The sequence below is a fragment of the Heliangelus exortis genome, chromosome 17, assembly GCF_036169615.1.
Source record: "Heliangelus exortis chromosome 17, bHelExo1.hap1, whole genome shotgun sequence".
Classification (NCBI taxonomy): Eukaryota; Metazoa; Chordata; class Aves; order Apodiformes; family Trochilidae; genus Heliangelus; species Heliangelus exortis.
The window spans coordinates 10,413,315-10,437,941 of record NC_092438.1 but is presented as its reverse complement, the minus strand read 5'-3'; the positions used below and the strand labels follow the sequence as shown (position 1 = coordinate 10,437,941).

The window sequence follows — 24,627 nt, the reverse complement described above, 5'->3', positions numbered from 1 at the left end:
CTGCAGCATTCATGGACATGTGTAGGAATCGTTGAATTGTCCATCTGGGTGTAATTCAGACAAACTCCTCTGGAGAAGCAAAATGCTCTCTACCCCAGAGTGCCACAGGTCCTGTGCTGTGGGTCATTCCCATGCTAGAGGGAATAACCCACCTGTTTGGTGACTTTGTTTTGTAGGGATAGCTGTGATAGGGCTGTATTCCTAGAACTTTAAACAATGGGCAGGCTCGTTGCAGTGTCCTGATGCAGATGAGATACATTTATGGTGGGTGTTCCAGTGGAGAAACAGACGTTTTCCCAGCTTGGGATAGTGCAGAATGGAATTGTAGCCCTCTGACTCCTTTCCATCCCTGAGCCTTAAAAGCTGAGAGAGCTATAGCAAAGCTACAGTGTATATAGAGAGACTCAGACCCTTAGTTATGTTCTTGTTGGCATTAATTGTTGAAAGTTTGTAAAAGGAAATTTGTGGGAAATAAGAAGGCAGATGTTTTGGTTGTGTACATGGTTCCTTTTGTTTAAGATAAGCAGATTTCCAGCATGAGAACAGACACTAATGCCAGCTCATCTTCCAGCTAGCAAGAGTAGGGAAGTCTGGAAAATGAGAGAAACTGTTCTTTGGGATCAGCTGGTCTTATCTAGAGAGCAGGCATGGCCGAGTCACCAACTTCAGAGTGCAGTGGTGGAAGGAAACCCCAGTTCCCTGTCCTGGTTTGGTGACTGCCTGTGTTGGCAGCAATGGGGTGGGGGACAGCAAATGGAAAGCAAGAGGGAGGTGAGATCTGTTCCTACAGCTCAGAGGGGGGGAAAAAAAAAAGATGGGTTCCAACTTAAGATTTTTCAGAAGTCTAAATAGTGGCTGTTTATATAAAGAATTACTTTATATTGAATATAAAGTGCCTCAAAATGAAAAAAGGTCTTTGCATGTTTTTTTACCAGTTTTGCTTGATGCAGTAGTGCCCTGATTGCCACTACTAAATAAAACATTTTCACAGAAAAGCTTAACATCATGGTCTGTGTTTTTCATTCCAGGTAGCCCTCATGGGTTGGTTGTTCCAAAGATCCACATCATTCAAAATTCCTGTAGATCCTTAGGTGTTATTTAGGATGCATGGAGTAGCATCAACAGATTGCAGATTCACTCTGTTCTGTTTGAGAAAGTTGGCATGGATCTAGGGGAAAAAAAAAAAAAACCTGCATTTTTGTTATTTTGAAGGTTAGTCTCTAGGAAATAGTGTTCAGTAGCACTAAACAATTTTCAGCATCTTATTGCCATTGAAATGCTACCTGTTGCATTTTCTTTGTGAATTGTGACAACAAAAGCAAAGGGCTCACTGGGTTTCAGGCTCCATTTTTCCTGTAAGCAAAGTCTGTGTTGAAAGAACCAGCTGGCCACACAGCATGCAAAGGGTGGTGCAAAAATAGTTTATTACCATATAGTTAATGTAAAGTTAGGTAATTATATTTACAAAATAAAAACGATCAGCTACATCCATGGGAACCTAGCATGTCACACAAGATTTTGTAAGGAATAAATACTGTGAGAAAAGGTGATGCTTCTAGTACAGTGAGCATTTGATTGGGAATGGTGGCTCTTAAAAAAAAGCACAGAAATAAACTGGAGTGGGAGGGAGAAGGGAAGGAGAAAGGAACTTGCACATACTGAGAAACAGGAGCCTCCAATGCCCATTCCCCTTTGCAGAGGGGAAAATCAAGTGAGACATCATTTCCCCAATTAATTTTTGTGGAAAACACTCCTTAGAAGAGGCTGTTCTGCCCTATGGATGGAGAGGGCTTGAGGACAGCTGTGCTGCCTCCTCCTCCTCCTCCTCCCCACCACCCCCCTGGGATCATTCCTGGCTTGGAGCTGCAGGGACTTCCAGTCCCTGTCCCTGCCCCACTGCTGCTTGGCCACTCAGGTTGGAGGAGGAGGGCTGGAAAAAAAAAGCAAAAACAACCAACTCCTGCAGCCTCATTTCTCACAATTCCTTTGGGTCATGTCCTGAGTCCAAGTGGGTTTAATTCAGAACAAGTCCCTTTGGTTACAGGTCAGTCCTCAGCTAAAGGGGTGCCAGATAATTAAGGCAAGGCTTCTGGTCTCGTTAGGACAGTGGAGGAAAAGTGACCATTAGCACCTGCACAGCCTCTTCAGACACCACCCAGAGACCTGCAGAGCTTCCTTCTTTCTCCCCCAGACTTCATCCTTTCAAAGAAACAATTCTTTAAAATCTGGAGCCATCCAGAGCTCCCTCTCCCAGGAGGTTGGACACGGGTCAAAGGCGGCGCATTTGTATCTTGCTTCCTGCTTACATCATCTTTAGTATTTTACAACATATTTGCTGTCTCTGGTTCAGAACAAAGAATGAGTGTTCTTGTCAGCCTTGCATGCAGGCAGTGTGTGAAGAAAGCATGAAGAGAGCAATTGTAATTGCACTCATTAATTACGAGTTCACAGCCAGCTGGCTTCCTCCTGTTGGTACCGACTCGTCCAGCTCATCAGCTTTCTGCTAGGAAATCCCAACCCCTCAAACTACAGCAGGGACAGCTGGGCCCAACCCCTGCATTGTTCCCAGCCTGGTGCTCCCTGCTCTTCAGCCATTTATAGCCTCTTATAAGAAACACTTCATACTACAGGCTCATCTCACCTCAACGTGGTAGTAACTACGTTGTAGTGGAAGCTATGATGGAGCAGTTATCTGCTCTGTGTTCCAGCATCCTGGAGGATGTAGAGCAGGGTCTGTAGTTCCCTTGTAAAGTCCAAGAGCATCTTAAATGTGCTGCACGAGTGAGTTTCCGCTCACTGTGCTCTGCAACAGCCCCGACCCACCGTGCTGTGTGTGCTCACACACCGAGGAGTAGATGCTCTGTGTAAGCACAGGCAGCAGTCTGCACACACTTGGTGTTAATGCCCCCAACAAACACAAAGTTACTGGGTTCTCCAGATGGATAAAACCCCTACAACCCCAAGTTTATAGCACAGTTCTCAATCAGACTGTGAACAATCTTTGGACAGGTGTCTTCAAAACTAAAGGTTTTTAGGTCAGCAGAAAAGGTTTGGAAATAGATTTATAGCTGTTACCAAAACCAACCAGAACAGTTTATCAGGGCAGAGAGGGGTAGGACACCTTATACTCAGCACTGCTTTCCCAGCCCCCCACGTGGGACACCTGTGTTAGAGTAAGATTTAAAAAAAAAAAAAAAAAAGAAAAAAAAAATCAAACCCACAACTCAGCACAAAAAGACAGCCCTCCACTAATTTGTGAGTAATAAATATTTACATTGCGTGCTTTGAATACTATACAGGTTTTAAATTACTTTTTTTTTTTTTTTAAAGAGAATAAGAAAGTATTATATCCAAAAAAAACAAACCCCAAAAGCTAACTCAGTATTGTATCCAGACTGAAAAAAAAATGTAAGTAGAAGTGCAATCAAGTACAGAGTTGGTACAAAAGTGCCACATTTTACAACGTGGGGGGCAGCACTGCTCCTGCAGTCCAGGCTGCCTCTGGTACAGAAAAAAATTCTAGTTTTGAAGCAAATGAACACAATTTGATTCTTTTTATCTATGCGGGTAAAGCAAAGGTCACATTTAAAGAAGGATTCAGGGTCCAAATGGCAGGGAAATTTTATGCAGGAAGAAAACTGATACTTGGAGCCAATTAGCAGCAGCTGTGTCTGCACCTTTGTGGCACTTGGCTTTTCCCAGACCTCACATTTCAGTGTTAAAGGCAGCAGCTCGCGTTACACTCTGCCCCTATGGAGCCCTGGTGGGATACCTGCAAGGATACTCCAAGCAAAGCCTGGAGCACCTGTCAGTATTCCACAGCATCTTCCCTCCTCCTCCTGGTCCTCCAGAACTCAGAGCTATGGCCCATTAAGCCACCTTTTAATTTATGGCCCATTAGGACACCATATTCAGTGTTCCCACTCAGTGAATTTGCTGACCCAAAGGCTGAGGTTGATCCTGAGGATCCAAGAGGTGGGTCCTGGTTTTCATGTTCAGAGGACCTTTAACTCCCTGGTGGCAGATGGCTGCTCCTTCAGGCTACAGCATGAGCCCACCACCACCACTAAGTTCAGGAAAAACTTCTTTGCTTAGCCAGAAATATTTTCACAAAAGCTCAGCACTCAGGTGATGGGATTTGGCTTATTAAGCCATGGCAAGGGTGGCCAGGCCCACTCATCCCCCTGCACACTGTGTCCCTGCTCTGTCCTTCTGCCAGCCAACACATTTGATTTCAGCTACACCTCTAGTTAGTGCCAGGGTACTATTTTTTTAATTTTTTTTTCCCCCCATAGCAAACCTGCCTGTTTTGCTTTCCTCAGCTATTTGGAGGCCCAGAGAAGATGGCCAATATCTGTTAAATGAAAGTTCCCTGCTGGCAAACCTCTGAGCAGCCAATCCCTGGGGCTGATCCTGAACCTCAATGAAAAATCTCCACTCCCTCCCCCCTCCTCCTAAAAGGGGGGTGATGCCAGGACTGACATTTTCTGTACAATCAATCAGGTAAAAAAACAAATTAGAAGAGAGAAAGGAGAAGAAAGTCCAGCTTCATTTGTGCTGCACCCCCTGGCAGTGCCTCACTGGAGAGAAGCAAACCCTGTGCATTGCTGAGGGTAGGGAACTGCCAGGGGTGGCCCAGAAGTTATTTTCAATCCCTTGCCCAGCACACAGGCTACAGAAAAGGAGCAAGAGCTCTGCAGATGTTCCTGGCTGACTTTTCCCCACCGCTAAGCACCAGTCAATTTATTATGTGTGTATAAATAAGAATATTCCCCCCCCCAGCCTCTCTTCACAGGGCATTTGGAGCCAAAGACAAACAGAAAGCAAATCTCTGGACCCTCCCTGACCTCACATCCTCACAGCACCCCATGCCACTGCATTTTTATCACACCTTCTTCTACCCACCACCAAAGTGCTGCCACCCCTGCCACCACACTGCCCAGCCTCACCCCTTTTTATATAAAAAACAACCAAACATGATAACTTATTTACAAGTGCTGAGGCTAAAGCTGGGGCTGATCCTCACCCATTTGCTCCTGGGTGTCTCCTCCACTTATCCAGCTGTCCTCTACATGAAGAAGTGAGGCTGGAAGCAGTGGCACTGGCAAAGACATCAAATGCTCTTACTTGCCAAGCTCAGTATGATGTCCCAGGCAGGACAACAAGCTGCAAGAGAAGATTTCTTGGTATAATCAAGCACATAGCAAAACCATCCCTCCATAGGGAGCCTCAAGATGCTCAGAGGGATGATCTGGTCTCAGGAAGGGTCCATCTTGTGTCCTTTACACCACCAACACGACAATGCAGATAGCAAGGTACGTAACTTCAAGTTTTTTTGCCCGAAGGAAGTGCTCCTGAGTGAATGAAGCAAGCAAAGAACAAGCAGGGTTTGCTGGGGTGTGTAAGAAAGGTCAGGGTCCACCCGGTGAGGAGCCCAGTGTGAGTTCTGCTTGGTTGGGTAAAAAGGACAAAGCCCCAGGATATGTCTTGAGAGAAGAGGAGGAGGAGGGTGTTCTCCTGGAACCCCTGAAATCTTCTAAAATAAGAGCAATGACAGTGACAAGGCCTCTGTTCCATCCTAATGCTGGGTCCCAAGGCCACATCACAGCTGCCAGAGAGCAGAGCTCACCATGGACGTGGAGCAGCCAGGGATAAGTTCACAACAAAACATCTTAGAAACCACGAGCCTGCTGATGAGGGAAAAGCCTCTGTATCCAAGTAGTTGTCCATCTTTTGTTATCTCCAGGACTTCCTTGTACTCCCAGGCACAGGTCACAGAACATCCCTGGATGGGCTCTGCCCACTGCACGGTGCTGGCATCTTGGCTGAGACGGGTGGGGCTCCAAGAGGCAGGACAGGATGGCCACCAAGCACTGCTGCAAGGGCCCTGGCAGGTGTCCAGCTGAGCACTTGGCCACGACAAAGCCACCCAAGCTGGGTGAGAGGATGATTCACGCTGTGGTTAGAAGATGTCACCTCCTCCTGGGGGTCTGGTGGCTCAAACAGATTTGATGCTCCAAGCAGGAGGATGAGGGTGAACTCCATCACCCACTCTGGTCCAACCTGGCAGGACTGGAGCTGGTTGGCACCAGGTCCTGGTGCTCACCACTCCAGAGCTGCCTAAATCAGCCGTGAAAGCACAGAGCTGCCTGCTTCAGCCATGCGTGAGGCACCCAAAAGAAAAGAGGAAGCTTTACTCCACCTGAAGGCCATTTTTAACAGCCCAGACGGGTCACTTGGTGGCTCAACAGGGCTGGGAATGTGCTGGAGAGCTGCTTCAGTCCTGCTCCCAGCCCGGGCCATCATGGAAGCAGGATCTGGGGTCTATACAGGCAGCATCTTGACATTTAGCCCAGGATGAAGGCACCATGCCTGGGAGCCTTGGGGCTGAGAAGCAGCGCAGGCTTCTTCTAGGAAGAGAGCTCAGCTGCTGTGTGCTGCACCTAGTGCTACCAGCTCCCTCACCTCAATTTTTAGTTTGTTTCTTTTCCTCATGGTGCTAAAATTGTCTGCTTTAAATACCAAAGCTATTAGGACTGAGAAGGTCTGAAGCACATACTGGTTTTGAGATCTTTATTTCAGGAAAAGATTAAAGAATTAAAATAGGAGCTGCCCTGCTGACAAGAAGAGTTGAATTCAAGAAGCTGATAAAAAAGGAGCATTATATGCATTGAGCACTGTGCATTTTCAGTCAATATTGGCTCTACTTTCTACTCTACTTTCCTTTGACTAGGAAAAGGGAGTTTCACATGCGCACAGACCCTGGGATTACACGGGACTCAATGAGAGGAAGGGAGTAACAGCAAAACCAAAACAAAACAAAAACCAAAACAAAAAAACAAAAACAAAGAGAGTGCTGGGCTTGATCTATCAGTGGCAAGAAAGTGATCTTACAACTCAGCCCCCAAAAACACCGACTCCGACCACCAGCGAGACGGGAGGCAAAGGCCCCGATGGGCCGGGCTTGACGGTGCCTGTGAGAGTATCCACAGCTCCCTATCCATAACCACCTGGGCAGCCCCCAGAGCTCACCGGGCTCCGGTATCACCTACATTCAGGATACAGCACAGTCCCGGGGCAGGAGAATCATTTCTTGCATCCTTCTCCAGCGAGTTATCAGCGTTGTACCTCCAGGCTGCGTACGCTGGCGCGGGCTCGCGCTCCCCGATAGCTTCCCCCAGGTTCTTCCCCCCCCCCTTGCAGGTGCAAGTAATGCAATCAGATCAATGGTTAATTAGGCTCCTGGCGTGCTCTGAGCACTGGGTCTCTTGACAGCAGTAAGAGCTCGGTATGGTTGATACCACCCAGGCCCTGCTTGCATACCAAAAGGGCTGGTACACAGAGCTAGCTTATTGACAGGCTACTGAGCCTTAATACTGACACTTAGTGTAATGGTTTACAGTAAAGGAAGGATTCTCCTACAAAGCGCCGAAGAGAGGGGAGGGGGAGGGAAAAAAAAAACCAAACAACCCCACCCCAATCCCTTCCTCTCCTTTTCAGAGTCTCTGGAGCATCTCACAAGCAGGGAAAGGTGCTGGGGAGGTGTAAGGGGAGGCACCGGGTCCCGGAGGGGGCGTCAAGACGAACGACAGCAAGGACAGTGGTGAGGAACGAGAGACAAACGGTGCTGGTGCTGTGCTGCCTCAAGCTGGGAGGTGCGCGTGGTCAAGCGGAGCGGGGAGAACTACTCATTCTTCAAGTCCCTGGATTCAAAAAGCTTCAGGCGTTCTTGCACAGTCAGGCCTTCCTTCAGACTCTGGGAGAGAGAAAAAGACAGAGAGGGTCGGACAGGGAGGCGAGCGCGGGGCACGCGGGAGGGGGTGAAGATGCTCAGGCAAAGGAGACGAGATCAGCAGGAAGATGGGCTCCTTGGTGGGGAGATTAGTGGGACATGCTAAGAGAAAACACACGGTTATGGAGGGTGGTTACTGGTGAATGGTGCCTAGAGAGAGGGTGAGATTGCAAACAAACCAGGAGACGTACCAGAAGCAAATGAGAGGCACACCCATGCGGCAAGCGGGATGAGCTCGACTTGGAAAACGACCCCCAGAGCCTGCAGTGCAGTGGTGGCAATTTCAGGGGAGCTCCAGCAATGCAGGAGCCCTGGGCAGATCAGCTCAGATGTGCTGTACTAGAGCACCGTGCTGATGAGCAGGACATCCATGCTGGTCCTCCTTGCCCACCTGTGCTGACTGAACATGTGTCCATCTGGGATGTTCCCAGATCTGGTCAATGTGCAGGCTTTGCTCAAAGAGCTCTGTAAACTGCCTTTTTTTGTTGCCAGAGACAATCCCACCCTGTCTCTAACCCCAGCCTGGGGGCTCTCCCAAGCCAAAGCTGCCTCTACTGCACAGGGTTAGACAGAGGACTGGCTAAATGCTCGCTGCAGGTCCAGCAGGATCTGATGGCTGATCCAATTCAGATGCAGCATCCAGATTTCAAGGCACGACACACAGCTGGCCAGCAGAAAAGCCCATCCTGCTAGCCCTTGGCATTTGGATTTGTGAAATCTCTCACCTACACGTGGGGACCCAGAAGAACAGCAACTTGAGGGGTAAAAACCCAGAAGCAAATTGCTTGCTCCCTGTATGACAGCTTTAACCTGAAACCAGCTCAAAGAGAAACATGAGCCTCAAACCAGCCTTCCCTCCTGCCTGCAGCCCCAGAGCTGTGCTCTGAGAGCTTTAAGGGAGCAGGACAGCAGTGAGATGTCCCTGCTTGCTGCTGCTGAAGAGGCACCAACATCTCCCTAACCAAGGCACTGGTGGCTCTGTGGCTGCAGGACTCCAGGCCAGGCAGCCCTGTGAGGAATCCCTTGCAATGAATTCATTCTGCAGCTGGAACATTCTTTTGCTTTGCAGATCAAGATGTGGCAGCTTCAAAAGACACAGACCTGACCACAAAGCCTCTGAACAAGCAGCCATCCCCCTTTTGCTTTGACCCTGACCGTGGTGCCAGAGGACTGTACAACCACAGCAGCACATTGGATTTTTGGGCTGGGTTTTCTTTAAGGCATGTTTCTCAAGGCAGGATTCCATGATAAACTCGCCCCGAGGCTGTGCAGACTCCCACGGTTATTGGATTTCTTCAAATGTTTCTCCTCCTCCCACAGAGCCACAAACACAGCCCAGCTTTGCAAAGCAGCACGGAAATGAAAGCACCACGAGGGATGGGTTTGAATTTACAAATGCTGGATGCTTGTCTTTCAGTGGGCAGCAGAGTCTCTTGGGATGAGAGCCTCTGAGCACATACTTCCTCCAGGAAGCTTACTTTGGGCCTCTTTAAATGGGAAGCAACCCATGCACTCCAGTTTGGACATCCCATTTCTCATTAGATGCAAGGAGGCAACAGAAATCATTAAACTGTTCTGCCTGACAGTACAAATTCCAGCAAATTCACCCCACAGGAACTCCCACAACCCACTGGAGGTCCTGATGAGGGGTGCCTGATGAAGACAGACTAATGTAGGATGAAATCTGTGATCAAGTCTTCCTGGGGCTCTCCAGTCACCTCTCTGCCATAATTCTGGGGAGTTCACTAACCTGCAAGGTGCTCCAACCTCAGTCTTTACCACAGGTCAGTAAATTACCTATTGCTCCAGTCACTCTGATATTTGGGTCATTAGGATGGGCCTCGTTTCTCATCAGCTCCCTCCTTTATGCTGGCTGAGCTCAGAAGCCTCAGGCCAGTGTGTGGGATGGAGACACAGTGCCAAAGAATGGAGAGCAGCAAGGACACCAGGGAGCTGGAAGAAGCCTGGAGGAGGTTACTGGGCAAGGAGGACTTGCTCAAGCATGGACCAAACTAAAGAAGCAGCAATTATGGGTAAAGGACATTTAGGGCATCCCCTCTGCAGCTGAGATGGGGCCCCCACCATTTTAGATGCCAGAGGCCACTGTGGGAAATGCATTTCCAGGCATCACTGACCCAATCCTCAGCCTGGCTAAGAGCAAAAGGGCTGTTTTTCCTACAAGACATTGGCTGCTGCTGCAGTTTAGTCTGAGGCATGCAGAGTCAGTCAAGCACACACACACTCAGTGTCCCACACTCCCAACACAGCAAGCAGGAAAACATCTCCCCACTGTGTCCCAGTCCTCTCAGCCATGGTTAGCTGTGTTGGGAAGGGTGGGAGGAACAGGAAGACAAGAAAGTCATATTCCCCAGGGAAGAGGCCAGAGAGACTGCATTTCACATGGATCTTGGGTACGCTGACTTCTCCCCTGCCCTTCCCCCAGTGAAATAATTAGCCACAAATAAACCAGTCAGTCATTAAGAAGAAGAAAGGCTCTCGTTTGCCACGGAGGGGTGAGCAGTGCATGCAAAAGTGGGTGCTCCAGGGGCAGCTGCCTCGCTTGGTGGGTGCTGGTTTGTTTACCTACGTGGCAGGGAACCTGGACACGGGTTCATTTCAGTTATCCCATGAGACCTGCTCAATAACGGACTGTTGAAGGAAAAAGCAAAATAAAGAAAAACAAAACAAAACAAAACAAGACAAGAAGCTCATAAATCCTAAATGCACTGGCGTTTGCACAGCCCCAGTCCCCCCATCCCAGCAGTGATGTGAGCAGGCAGAGCTCATGCTTGCTCTCCTCTCCTCCTTCCCCACCAAGCAACACACACGAGGGACCACACAATAAATGGTCTGGGTTGAAGTGGTGAAGGGAAACCCAACATCAGACCTGACCCAGCAGGTCTGGGCTGTCCCTGAAATGCTCTCTGTATTTACTGGGAGCAGCACGGACACCCAAGCTGATGACCTGACCACACCACCCAGGGTGGTGACTGTTTCTCCAGCATGGCCACTGAGCTAGAAGCCTTCTGCCTGCTCAGCTTCTTGCTCTGCCCAAGGTCCCAACCACTTCAAACATCAGCATGAGACACCAGGTAACCAGTGGTGAGAGGCAAAGCAGGTTTTGCCCACGCTGCTCATCCTTCCAGCTGACCTGTGTCACATGGTGACTTCTCAGAAGCTTTCTTTGCTCTTTTTATCCCTGTGGCCCCACAAGAACAGCCCATGTGTAACATGGTGGTCAGCAGGCCAAGCAAGTGAGCTTGGCACAGCACCACTGGACTTTGGGACCAAGAGAAAGTACAGAAAGGCTGGACAAACATGAGCCATCTGCACCATGTTAACACACAGAAATATGTTAAATATGCCCAGGACCAAGACACCGTTGCTCCACATAAAGACCAAAAATCATGCAGTGATGAACACTGTAAAACCTAGCATGACCTGCACACTCCCACTTATTGACACCACGTAAATTTCAACTGAAAACAGGGAGGCACTTCTGGGAGAGTCCTCCTGTGAAAGACCAAAGAACAGGGTGAACCTCATCCTTTTTTTAAGTGGAGAGCAGCTTGATGCCTGGATCTCAGCATGGTCAGGAGGGTGTGAGCCCCATCAGGCATGGTGGGGGGAGCAGGTCCTGTGGTGCACCACTGAAAATTCACTTTTCTCCCCAGCACCCTCAGATTAGCACTACTGACCAGGAAATTTTCTTCCCCTACCCATTTTTTTCTCACTTGCATCCCCCCCTGGAAAGCAATGCTGGGCATTTTCATCATGGGGGAAAGGAGGTCTGAGCTCACCTTTGACCTGATATTCCTTAGTTGCCGGCTAACACTGGATCTGTCTTTCTTCAAGAAGTCAGGGTTGCTTTTTGATTTCATAATATCTGGGGAGAAGCAAAAGAAACTGCATTAAGTGTGGTGCCCACTGTCTTCCTGGACAAAGCTGGGTTGGGGCTCTCCTGCTCTCCCAGCCCGGACAAACTGCCTGATGAGCAAGGGATGAGGGGCAGAGGGGACTTTTGGGGGTCTCTGCTCTCCCACACCACATGTAGCAGAAGTTTTCCCAATGCCAGAAAGCTTTCAAAGCCCACCAGCTTCCCATCTATGGGGCTGGAAGGAGAAACTGGGAGGGCAGTTGGGGTCTGCCTGGTCCCTGCTATCTCTGAGGAGTCTGTCTGCATGGAGCAGAGGTGGGAAGCAGTAGGAAACAAGCTAAAAAAGCACCAATCAGCCCCGTTATTGTGCAAGGGCTCGTGGGCCAGGATGCAGACGTTAGCTCAGGAACCCCACGTTTGCTCAGAGCTGCTGGAAGAGGACTGACCATATCCTGATACAGTGGTGTTCACAGGGGATTTCTCTCCCTGAGCTTCTGTGGCTGCTTTCAGCTGCTCTTTCAACCTGCTGATATCACAGTCTGCCTTGGCCTTCACGATGCTCAGCTCTGTGTAGATGTCTTTGTACTTGTCACTGGCGTATTTCTTATCCTGGCAAAGGAAGAAGAACAACCCAACGGAGTCAGAGAAACAGCTGGAGCTGAGGAGGTGGAGAATGCAGGTAAAGAGAAGCTTGGCAAACACTGATGGAAGAATATCCAGGGAGGAATGCTGGGGCAAGGCACACATTTGGTACAGGCTCCCAAAGTTGGGTCTGACAGCAGGATGAGACGTGAGGTGGGCAGAAAGCTGTGAGCACACAGCCCTTTCCTTACAGGAGTGCTTGTGTGGGGGGCCTCATTTTAGCAAAGACATGAAATTCAAGCAGAATTCCCAGAAACTGCCCTGGCAAAGAAGCTTTCTGGATCAAACCAGATCTGATGCTGGGAGGCTGGGCAGATCTCTAACTTTAGAGATCTCTTACCAACTTCTGCTATGTCAAACCTGATCTGAAATGACAAGAAACAGGGAAAAACATTGAAGGGGATGTTTTCCCACAAGAAGGGGTAATTCCTGAGCTGATACAGTTGTGGAGTGCTTTACTGAGGACCCCCAAATGGGTATTCAATTCCATTGTGGATGAAAAATCAAATCTTGTTTCAAAGGTGGGGATGAGAGAGCTGAAACCTAAGCTCAACACACACACACAGAGGAGCAGAGCACAGCCCATACGAGGATTTGCAGAAGTGTCCCTGGGCATTACCCTCAGTGCTGTCTGCAGCTCATCTTTGAGGGAGCTTATTTCCTGCTTCAGGTACTGGATTTCTGATTCTTTGACCCGCAGCAGGACCTGTGGGAACAGAAGCAGTGAGTGTGGGAACAGAAGCAATGAGTGTTCATACCTGAGCAGGTGCAGCTTGATCCTGAGATGCTCACCCACTGCACCCAGTGACAACTGAGCCTGGGCTGGAGGCTCAGCCCTTCATCAGCTCCACACCAGCACCACAGAGCTGCTGGTTTGTGTCTCCTGGTTCATGCAAGCAAATGCTTCCTGGGTCTGGTGGGATCTTGCCTAAGCATCCATGGCTGACGTGCTCCCTCCACACCCCCTTGGTTTCTGCTTATCCCCACTGCTTGGTGGGGACTGGATCCCAGGGGACAAGCAGGGGATGGAGAAGGAAGAGCAGATGCCCAACTAGACACGACGAGAAGGGGAAATCAGGACTCCGAAAGCTCCTGACCCCACTGCACCCCAGGCTGCACAGTGCTGACCAGCCCTGACGTGTGGAGGGATGGGTGGCTGTGACATGCTCCTGGGCTCCACGGGCCCTTGTGCCCATCAGTGCTGCCTCTACAGCAGGGCAGAGCTCACCTCCAGCTCGTAGGCATCCTTGCCCTGCGTGAGAGGCGACCCAGCAGCCTCTCCCCCGCCCTCCCCGGTCAGCAGGGTCCGCAATCGCGTGATCTCCGCAGCCAGGCGGTTATTCAGCTCCTGGGAAAGGGAGGAGAGATGTTGGGGAAGGGGTTACCACACCTCTCACCCCCTCCCTGGGTGCCCCTTGGCCACTGGGGGGGGACCCTCACCTGGTTGTGGGCGTTGAGCTCCTGGTTCTCCCGCTGGCACTGGCGGAGGGCCTGCCTCTCAGCCTCCAGCGCCTGCGCCAGGTGGGCGTTCTCCAAACACTTCTGGGAATACTGCTCTGAAAGCACCTCCAGCTCCCTCTGCACCGACTGCAGCTCCTCCCTGGAGAAACACACGCTGGGGAGTGACCTCCTGGTGCACACCCCCTCGTGCCCACTCTTTCTCCAGCCACCCCAGGACAACCCAACTGAAGGGAAAGAATCGCACGCTCCCTTTGGGAAAAGCCTCAGGTACAGTCAGTCAGCCCCTCCATCTCCTGGGTACCAAAGGGGAGGAGAAGACATTCTCTAGGAGGATAAATGGCAGGACTTCCTCAGGTTTCCAAAATCTGAGCTGAGCTCTATGAAATTTGCTCTGGGCACTCAGGACCAGGTATATTTGCACACCTACACATCTCACACAGCTTCACCTAAGTAAATAAAGCTGTTTTGCTCAGGTTCCATGTGGATGGAGCTTTAAACAACATGGTCTAGTGGAAGGTGTTCCTGCCCATGGCAGGATCCTAGATCTTTAAGGTCCCTTCCAACCCAAACCAGTCTGGAATTCTGTAATTCTATGACAGCCTTGCCACAAAAAGCTTTCTCCTTGCCTGGTTAGATTTGGTTGAGCAACCCTCCCACTGCAGCTGCATGAAAAGCAGCACCATATTTGCACGTTTGCTCCTTCTGGTGACCATAAAGCAGCTGAACTCCAGCACTGGGGAGACACTGACCCGGAGCCTGAAAAATCAGAGGCACCAAGGAGCCTCCAATGGGCACAGCTGGGTCAGGACCCAGAGGACCCTACAGTGACAGGTCTACCCCTAACTTATTGCTGAAACAAAAGGGGAAAAGGGTCTCCTACACGGGTGACATCCCTGTGAGATGCAGTGACAGATGGAAGATGACAATGATCTTACAGGTATTGCCTTCGGAGGGCCTCGATGTCGGCGTTGACGCTGCTGATCTGGGAGCGCTGGGACTTCTCCAGCTCCCGCTCCAGCTCCTCCCGGTGTGCATTCTTCATGGCTTCAATGGCTGTGTGGGACAGCACAGGATTAGCATCCAGCCCTACTCCACCCAAGGGCAAGATTTTTTGAGTTTTTGTTTGGTTCGAAGCCATCCCAGCAAACCTCACACTGCTTCGCAGCCCCGCCAGCCGGTGCCCCGGCTGCAAAGCAGCAAAGGGGCTTCTGCAAATCCCAGGTTTTAATAAAGTCCAAATGATTGTCCAATTCACATGTTGCTTCCTGGCTTGTGGGACTCGTAATGCAGAGACCTTGGCTCCAGCACTTTAAAACTCCCTGGGGCACTGAGGAATGAATTCAGTGTGGAATTGGCAATCAATTAACCACAGGAATGACTGAAGTCTGAGATGGAACTGAAAACAGATCAGCCCATGTTTCAGCCAAGGAGAGGGGTACCAAATTCGAAGGAAGATCCCCAAGATGGACCTCTACCCAAAATGTATGTCCCACCACAAAATCATAAGGAGAAATTAAGGTTGGAAAAGACCTTTGAGATCAAGTCCAACCGTAACCCAACCACCCCCTCCCCATCTCCCTGTGATCCCCACCAAGCCTTCATCCCATCCATGCTCTGCTCTTCCACACTGGAGCAAACACCATCCCCATCAACATGGAGCTGCCCCAGCACCAGGAACCCCCTGGCATTGTCTCCATACCTGAAATGGTGGCAGCTGTTTCTTCTGCCAGCAGGCGATCTTTCTCCTCCCGCAGCTTCTCCAGCTCCCGCTGGTGCTGCCTCTGCAGGTCCTCGATCTTCTTCTGGTGTGTCTCCTCCATGGCTGCAAAGCCCCTTTCACATGTTGCCTGCAAAAGGGATGAGGGGAAGGGGTTGACCCAGAAGCAGTGGTGAGCCTGCCAGAAGCCATGTGCCAGCAGGTAGGTGGGTGCTCAGCTTCCATCATGGGGATCTTCTGCCTCCCCAGCCATGGAGGAGCCACGGACAAGGATGGACCTCACAAAGTCAGAGCTTGTCCTGCAGTTGCTTGACTCCTGACAGCTCCAGTGAAAAGGACAGGGTAGGTCTAGGGTCAGACCTGACCGAGGAGTGCAAATATATGTTAAAAACAACCAGAAAAAAAAAGTTTCCAGTCCCCCTTCTGCTCTCTTGAACAATGCCTGATTTTACGTGGCTGCCTCTGGGGTGGAAGGTAGATGACTCGTGACAGCAACAGGACCTGAGTTTCCAACTGGGTATTATTGCTTCAAATGCTGCACAAGCAATTATTTGAAAATTGAATTACTAGGAGTGAACTTAGGCCAGGAGATGGGAGCAGAGCTCTGGGGATTCAGGAGTCACCACTAGTGAGATCCTGAATTCCAGCTCAGTCCTGCCCCAGGCACAGCACCTGCCCCTGCCTCTGCAGTGGGACAAATCCAAAAGCCTGTTTCCAATTCAGCCACCAGCCCAGCCACCCCACCAAGCACCTCAAGATCCCAGATGGATACAAGGCTGGAGGACAGAGGTAGGACAGCAAACCCACAGGCAGGCTCGAGCCATGACCAGGAAGGGGAATGCACCAGGGATGCACAAGCCCCATCAGACATCTGGGGGCAACCCTGATGCACTGCACCCAGGTTATCTCCCTCTTAATGGTACAAGCTGTTTTGTTGGGGTTTTTTTTTCCCTGATTTCAACACATTTCTTCTTGATTCCCACGCAGGTTTACCACGGGAAGTGAGAAATGTCACCCAGGGACCATTGGGACCCCATGGGAAATTTAAGAGGAACAAACTCACTCTCCCAGTGACAATAATGCTCATGGCAGTTTAACACCTGCTGACCTACCCTCATTCCACAGCATCACATCCTTGTCTAATGCTCTTTAACCTGGGCCACTCACATTCCCAATTTTCAGCTCTGTTACTTTTATTCCTCCCCTTTAAGTCTGAATCCTGAGGCATTCTTCATTTTCTCAGCCTTTTTTTTTTTTTTTCTTTTTTTCTTTTTTTTGTGTGTGTGTGTGAAACTCAGTGCCAGAACCTGTCCAGACTTGGCTGACTATGGAGAGGCATGAAGCAGCCTTGCAGGATTCTTCACTACACCTCGAAGGCTGGAGGAAAATGGTGACTGCTCCTCCAGAGGTCTGGCTGTAGATTCAGTAGTTAATGTATTGTAAATGGATTGCCAGAAATCCAGGACATGTGAACATGTACAAACCAGCAGCTCGTGTTACTGACGTTACATTTTCCATCAGGTTCAGAAGAAAGGAATTGAGCACATTTTAACCTGACAATCAGACAGGTTTGAAACTGCCTGCTCAGCTTTCTCACCCAGGGAAGTGTCTTATTTTGTTGTCTGTCCCTCTCCTTCCTATACAAAGATGCAGAGAGAGCTCAGACCATCCTGCTCTCCCAGACCTCTCTGCCCAAAAGATGCTGCTTGTCTTCCCACCAGGAAAAAAAGTTTTGGCAAAGCAGAGCTAAAAACAGAGGCAGGAGGTCAGGCTCACTGCTTGCTGGTATTTTTCAGCCTCTGCTTTGGTTCTGGAATTTTTGTTTCTTCCAAAGAGGAACATCCTCTGGTAGGAGCAACCCCTGTTTGCTGCCCACTCACAGGGCAAGGTGTTACCTGGACAGGAGGTTCAAGGATTTTTCCTCCCTGAAGCATTAAGATGGAGGAGATAGCATTCACTGAACATCAATCCATCACAACCACCTCCCCTGCAGCTCTCCTTTTCCCTGGACACTTGGTTCACACGATGGGACACAGCAGAACCACTGCTCTCCCCAGGCTAAAACCAGCTCTTGGCTTGTGTTGTGTCACTTTACTCTCAGCCCAAATGTGTGCCAAGGATCTCATGGATAGAAGGAATCTTTCCCACATTTTTGCCAACTCTGGAAAACAACTGCTCCATGAAAGCCTGGCCCAGTCACCCTGGAATCCCCCTGGGGTGCTGCCAGGAGCCCTCTCCTGCCCTACACCAACTTCCTAACTGGAAATTCTCTCTGATCAAAAGGAAAACACCAAACCCAAGAGATTGGTCGGTTGTGGTTTTTGTTTTTGTTTTTGTTTTTTGTTTTTTTTTTACACTCTGTAACACCTCAGGCTAATTTCACAGCCAGTCCTGGCCAGTGGAGCAATCAGAACGATGGCATCTTATTGCCACTGGGGTGTCCTGCACCTCACCTGGGTTTCCTACAACTGTGCACTGTTTGTTGTGTGAAGAATCATTGGTGTCCAACACCAGGGTGGTTCCCCCCGCAGCCCCGTGCAGAGGAGCTTGGCTTTCCTAGGGAATTTGGCTCCATTTGCAGCTACTTTCCCTGGGAACGTACATTTTGAGAGCAACAAGTTTCCATTCCATCTAACATTTCTGAGGTCAGCAGAGACAGACTGGAGGTTTGATCAGACTGGGAAAGACAGAGAGTTGAGGAACGCTTTCAAACAGGAGTCAGGAACAAAACGAACGCCTGGGGTATGAGGCTCCATAGTGAAGGATACTGTGAAGTTATCCAGCTAAATCCAAACCTTCCCTCCCTCTACAGCTGGAGATTGCCTGCAACAATCAACCCTCCCACTGAGCCCCAGCCTCAGCAATGCATTTAGAACACCCCAGCATGGAGAGCAGGGAATTGCCATGCTGCAAAGAGGTCCTTGCTAACACTTTGGGGCTTGCTGCGGTGTGCTGGCTCTTTCAGGGGACAGCCCTTAGCTCAGCAAGCAAAGCCCAGACCCAAACATACCCTCCCAAACACTCAGCAGCAGAAAAGTGGAAAGCATTAAATGTATCAAGACCTTTAAGTTTTCAAAGTCTTTCTGGTATTTTTCCCTCAAGGTGGAAGCGTTCCCCTCCAGATGTTTGTTCTCCAGCTCGTCCCTCATGACATTCATCTGGGCCTCCAGCTCCTGGATGCGTTCCCTCAGGCCGTGCATGGAGTCCAGGTCACCACCAGGACCCTGCCCAGTGCCATCTGCCTCATCGGCCACCCAGGTGTCCCCACCACCTGGCCCTGCCACGGGGGACACCTCGGGGTGCTGCCTCTGGTACTCGTCCAGAGTCTCCTGCAGGTGCTGTAGGTTCTGGCTGTAGTGCTCCTGCAGAGCCTGCAGCTCCTCGCCGTGGATGACCTGCAGCTCCTTGATCTTGGCCTGGAACTTGTCCTCCAGCATTTGCATCTGCTCCAGGTGATACTGCTCCATGTTCTGCTTGTCACGGACGATGGCATCCAGTTGGTTGAGGCCCTCTGTCCTCTCGGCCTTCAGAGCATCCTCCGTCCTGTTTAGCTGCTCTATCACGTTGCGAATCTCCTCCTCGTACCGCCCCTGCAGCTCGCTCAAGCTCTTGCTGTGTTTGTGCTCTTCTTCCTCCAAGAGCCTTCGCTGACTCTCAAGCTGGGAGACCTTGGCTTTGAGGTCGGCGTTCTCCCGCTCCAGCACGGCGATCACCTCCCCGTACTCACCCTGCTGCTTCCTCAGCAACTCTTCGTACTCATCCCGAAGCAGAGACACCGTCTTCACACGCTCCTGGCACAGCACATCCATGCTCTGCAGGGACTCCCTGTAGGACTTCAGCTCCCTCTCGTACTCCAGGCGGACTTTGCAAGCAGCGTAACAAACCTGAGCCTGAATAATTGCATCTTGGACTAACAAGGAGGAATAGCGCTCAAGGTCTCCCATGCACGCATGATATGAGAGACTCTGAGATATCTTCAGGAGCTTCTGACAGTCCCTCATCGCCTCCTCGGGAGGCAGGGAGAGTAAGGCAACAGATATCTCCTTCAGAACATTCGATTTGTCCTTCAGCTGTTGGGCAAGGTCTTCCTGAATGGAAACAAGAGCTTCACTACTACTGTCCGGCAGGCTGCCAATCTCCTCTGTCTTGGCTAACTCCTGACCTGGCACCACCTGGAGATGGCTCCTGTCCCAGGAGATTTGGGTTCTTTCTGAAGCATCTTTCTGAATTTCAAGAGCTTCAGAAATCTGGTGCATAACTCTGTCAAAATCGGGAGTTCTGTACACTTTGATGATCTCCTCCAGCATGCATTTATGCTGCTGGAGAGCTGTTTTGGTATTATGGAGGTCTTCTTCAATTGTTTTTAATCTCTGATGAAAAGATTCTCTCATTTTCTGTGCAACAAAACCAAGTTCTGCCTTGATCAACGTAGCGTCTGCCACAGTACTGAGAAAACATGGAGAAAAGCCCAAACCTGTGGTTTCTGTTTTACCCTCAGCTTCTCCTTCTCTGGTGCTCAAGTGCACTCTCAGCTCCTCTACCTGGCTCCAGAACTCCCCTTCCAGCAGCAGCTTCTTAGATAGGACACTGGCCAAGTCGACAGCTGTATGAGAAACATTTGCTGGCTCCAACAAAGCCACCTCAGCTGTTCCCTGGATCTCTCTCAGAAGCTGAGATATCTCAGAGCTCGCATTTTTCAAAGACTCTGCTATTTGGTTGATGAGAGAGGCCTCAAATGCCACTCTCTCAGAAAGCCATCTCAGCTGGCCAGCATCAAACCGCTCTGCTTGCTGCTCTTTGGAGACGTGCTCCTCTTCTCCTAAAAAACCTCCTTCTGGAGTGGGGCTTTCTGAGATAACACTTTCACTCTGCTGATACTCCGACGGGTCTGGCGCCCCTCTCAAGGCTTGGATTGCACTTGATAAGGTTGTTTCCATGCTGGAGAGAGTAACAAGGAACAAATCACCCTCTTTCTCCTCATCTGATTTGGGCAAAGATCTCAGTTGCTCCCTGCACTTCTCTAAACAAGTCAGTGCTTGATCATTTTTCATTTGGAAACCTCCCAGCTCGCTAACGTGATTTTCTATGAGCTTGAACTTTTCCTGCCTCTCACTCTCCAGCTGTGAGATCAAAGCACTGACTTGGGACAAGCTGGTTTGAAGCTGTTCCCGCAGCTGAGACTCTGTGCTGGCCCACTGGTGGTGGAGGGCAATGAGTGTCTCCTGATTATGGCCGTGTTGGCTTTCCAGCTTCATCGTTACATCTTTGAGTTTTTCCTCTGTAATATAAAGCTTGGTTTCCAAAGAATGGATGATTGAGAGATAGGTCTCAGAGTCACTTGTCCCTGTTGAGGGGTAACCAGGAGCTGGCTCTGAGGACATGCTTTCTTCAGACAGTGATCTGTCCTGGCTTGTGTCTGAAGAGGTACTGCTTGTCCAGTTTTTCTCTGATCCATCTGGGTGGATGTATTTTTGGCACTGGATGCTCGAGAAACGAATTCTTTGCCTCTTGGCCCCCATGATGCCTACATCAGGCTTTGCTAAGGCTTTCTGAACTAACTCTTGGTCCTGGAGCTCTCCACCTTTGGATGGGGACCCAAACTCCTCTGCTTGCCTCTGGCTGGGCTCAAGAACCTCCTCTTCCTCCTCCTCCTCCTCCTTCAGTGCATAAGTCAGAGCTGGGAGGACATCCTGAGTTTGCAGAGGCTGCCCCAGTTGATTTTCGTCAGCCTCGAGATTGAGGCCAAGGTCTTCTGCCTCCTCAGCACAAGGACCTGTACCTACACAAGATAATTTCTTTAAAGCCTCCTCCTTGGCCTTTAGCTTTACTTTAGTCTCCTCTAAACTGCTATCTAAAGCAACCATTTTAACCAAAGCCTCACTGAGATCTTGATCTTTCTTCTCCACAATTCTCAAGTGCATTTCCTTAACGTGTCTCAGCTCTTCTTCTTTTTCTTTCAGCACCTTCTGCACACCCTGGAACTGATCTGACACCTCCTCGAACGACTGCTCCAGATTGTGGTAGTTGGCCTCCTCCATCTTCAACTTCGCTTGCAGCTTTGCGACTTCGTTATCCGACTCAGCAACCTGATTCATGAGCTCATGGAACCGACACTTGATCTGATCTCTCTCTCTTTCCAGCTCCTTGATGTGCTCTGCGAGTTTCTGGATGCTGGCCTCCTTCATAACCAGCTGCTCCTCCAGCTGGTGGACAAGCTCACTCCCTTCAAACTTCGCACTCAGCTTCTCCTTCTGCAGGATCTCCATTTGCTGCTCGTTATTTTGCAGCTGGTTCTCATACTCGTTGGCCTTATCCTCCACCTCCTTCAGACTCCGTAACAAAACCTGCTTTTCCCTCTCGCAGCTCTCCAGCAGAGCCTCGTAATTCTTCTGCAGCTTCTCCTCCATGAGGATCCGTGTTTGCTCGCTAGCATTCAGCTGCCTGCCCAGGTCTGCAATCCTGTCCTGGAGCCTCTGCACCTCCTTCTGATGGTCCCTCTGCAGCGCCTGCTGCATCTCCAGGTTCCTCAGCTCCTGGGTCTTCTCCAGGAGCAGAGCCTCCGCGTTCTTCAGCTTCTGCTCGCTGGCCTTCAGCTGGGAGCTGAGGGCGGCCTCGCCGTGCTGCCACTCCTCCAGCTGCTCTTTGGCTTTCTCCTTTTCACTCCTCAGGTCGTTCTTGAGCTTGGCCAGGGTCTGCTCCTTGATGGAGAGCTCGGCAGCCGCGTTACTGAGCCTCGCCTGCAGGCTCTGAATCTCGGCTTCGTGGTGCCGGATCACGTCCTTGGCCTCGGCGTAGCTGCGCTTCAGAGACTGAATCTGCTGATTGATCAGCTCTTGACGCTGGCATTGGGCTTCCAGCTCGCTTTGGAGGTCTTGGTTGACTTTGTGGAGCCTCTGCCAGGCACCTGATGGCGAGGCGGCCACCTCGGTCTTAAAAAAATCGATTAAATACTAATTAGTAACACTCTTGGCTCTCCCTGCTGAGTGTCACACCTCTGGCCAGACAGGCCATGGAAAAGCTCCTCACAGCGATTTGGCTGCTACCCACATGCTCCAATTGGGATGATTTGTTCTCAGCACATTTTTTTTTTTTAGTACATTTTAACCAACTTTTTTTTTTTTTTTTTTTGATGTTTTTGTTTTTTGTTTTTTGAATGAGCAACAACTGCTTTCCAGTAACAGAAAACATGGACCACAACATCAAAACAGCTGTACAGTAACAGGCTAAAAGGAAAAAAAACCAAACCAAACTCAAACAGAACCAAAAAGAAAACCAAAACAATGAAAAAGAAACACCAGCAGTAAAACAGAGACCGACAGACAAGAGCGAAACGGGAAAGGTGAGAAGGAGGAAGGGGTGGGGAGGGGTCGAAGAGAAAGCAACTGCTTGTTTCAGCAGGTTTGTTCATTTTGTCATGAAACAAAAAGTGCACAGTTCAGGTAACACAGTCCTACCGACCAAAAGCAACAACAGAAAGTGAGGTAACAGCAAATGACATCACATCCCACCCAAACGCAGGGAGACAGGACAGCCGGCGTGGCGATGTCATTTCTGTGACTGCCAAACAGGACTTAGTGGCTGCTGATCACATTAAAGAGATGTGGTTATGCAAAAAGTTTAAAGACTAGGGAGGATCTAATTTCTCTACCTGCAAAATAAATAAATAAATAAAACAGACCCAAACAAAGGACAAAATAAAAAGCCCGACAAGTGAAGGGAGGGGGAAAGGTGTGATGAGGATGTAAAATAAAAGAAACCAACCTTTGTGAGTTTCAAACCAAAGCAATGTAGCATGCAAAGAGAAAACTCACAGAAAGAGTCATGCAAAAGGCGACAGAAATTATGTATCTTTAAAAAAAAAATACACAGAGAGGAAGAGGCGAGAGAAGCACAGCGTTAAGCCTAGGAATTTGGCCTGCCTTGCTGTACTCTGGTTGCTGATAAGGAAAGCCCACAGATGTGACACTCAGTTATGTTAAGTTAAATTTCATGCTTTACACCAAAAACATGCAAGAACATCTGCCCAGGACAGGTTAGTACGTGACCCCTCCCACCCACTGTGTCTGGAGCTGGGGGGTGTCTCTGCTCCGTTTGCAAGGGGCAGGAGCCCCCAGTGTTTCTCCTGGTAGGGTTTAAAGTTGGGGTGTCCCATCCCCGAAGAAGCTCAGAGCAAGAGAGGGGTTACACAAGGCCAGAGAGGCTTCAGTGCATGGCACATGCATGGGGGTGGCTATCTCAGCAGCTGCCTTATGAAACGTGCAGCATCTTTTATGTTGGGGCAGCATTTGGGGGTCCCTATGGGACCTTTCATGCTGCCAAGGAGAGGTTGGTGTCCCCCAGGAAGCTCAGGAGGGATGGGCTGGCAGCAGTCTGGCTCCTCCTTTGTCCCTCCCCATGTAGGAACCTCTCTGACATTAGGCATGATGGAGGTGGAGGGCACATGAAATTCAGTGGGTCAGATCAAAAAAATGCTGTGATGTTTGCCTGAAGTCTGGGGCTGCAGAACATAGCCCCAGGTGATTCCACTCCCTCCACCCCAGCAGGCTTTGGTGGGGTTACTCTCTTCTGCAACAGGACTTTATGTTTCCCTGGGAGTTGAGGGATTTAGGGAAATCCCCAGAACAATCCATTGGAGCAAGGATAATCCTCCAACCCTTCCCAAAAACCCTCTCCAACTTCTAGCCTAAAGTTTGTATCACTTCTCACTGCTGCCATGACTTGCTCAACCCTTCTGCAGGCTTCCCCTCTTCCTGTTATCAAGGCACTAGGGCCAATTTCAACACAGCCAATCTGACAGTGGATTCAACATCCAGCTTTTAGCATTTAAGGAAGTCAGATGCCTTTGCCCCAGGGAAATGGGAGTTATTTTCTCTTCCAACACTGCCAAGTGGAAATGGAATTCCTCCAAGCAAGCACTGTCAGCTCGGGGACTCCAGAAATAAATGAATTAGTAATTCCTCCAAGGAGACCATCAACAAAGAAGGCAAGATGCCCTCCTACCTGGGCTGCCACCCCTGCCTGGGCAGCTTCTTTGGGGAGCTTCTCCCATGAGAAGTAAGGATGCAAGGTTCAGCCTTGACGTGGGGTTGCTGCTATGGGAGCAGAGCTTGTGGCCGTTTCAATCCAGACCCCATCTGG

The 24,627-nt window shown here is 49.9% G+C and overlaps 1 protein-coding gene across 11 annotated transcripts in view; it reads right to left on the bottom strand.

The window, feature by feature from the left end:
* Nucleotides 1–6,559: 6,559 nt before the first annotated feature.
* The window catches only part of MPRIP (myosin phosphatase Rho interacting protein), a 76,257-nt gene continuing 58,189 nt past the window's right edge, over nucleotides 6,560–24,627 (bottom strand). For 5 of the 11 annotated variants that reach the window (XM_071760628.1, XM_071760633.1, XM_071760634.1 and 2 more), the window contains 9 exons: nucleotides 18,552–22,418; nucleotides 15,472–15,619; nucleotides 14,708–14,825; nucleotides 13,752–13,911; nucleotides 13,540–13,659; nucleotides 12,931–13,017; nucleotides 12,116–12,278; nucleotides 11,593–11,678; nucleotides 6,560–7,756 (listed from right to left, as the gene is read on the bottom strand). In XM_071760628.1, coding sequence (XP_071616729.1) covers nucleotides 7,685–7,756; nucleotides 11,593–11,678; nucleotides 12,116–12,278; nucleotides 12,931–13,017; nucleotides 13,540–13,659; nucleotides 13,752–13,911; nucleotides 14,708–14,825; nucleotides 15,472–15,619; nucleotides 18,552–22,418 — 4,821 coding nt within the window. In that variant the 3' untranslated portion in view covers nucleotides 6,560–7,684. Of the gene's footprint in view, nucleotides 7,757–10,375; nucleotides 10,442–11,592; nucleotides 11,679–12,115; nucleotides 12,279–12,930; nucleotides 13,018–13,539; nucleotides 13,660–13,751; nucleotides 13,912–14,707; nucleotides 14,826–15,471; nucleotides 15,620–18,551; nucleotides 22,419–24,627 lie in introns of all 11 variants that reach the window. The other 6 variants (XM_071760629.1, XM_071760635.1, XM_071760630.1 and 3 more) reach the window with 5 other exon arrangements.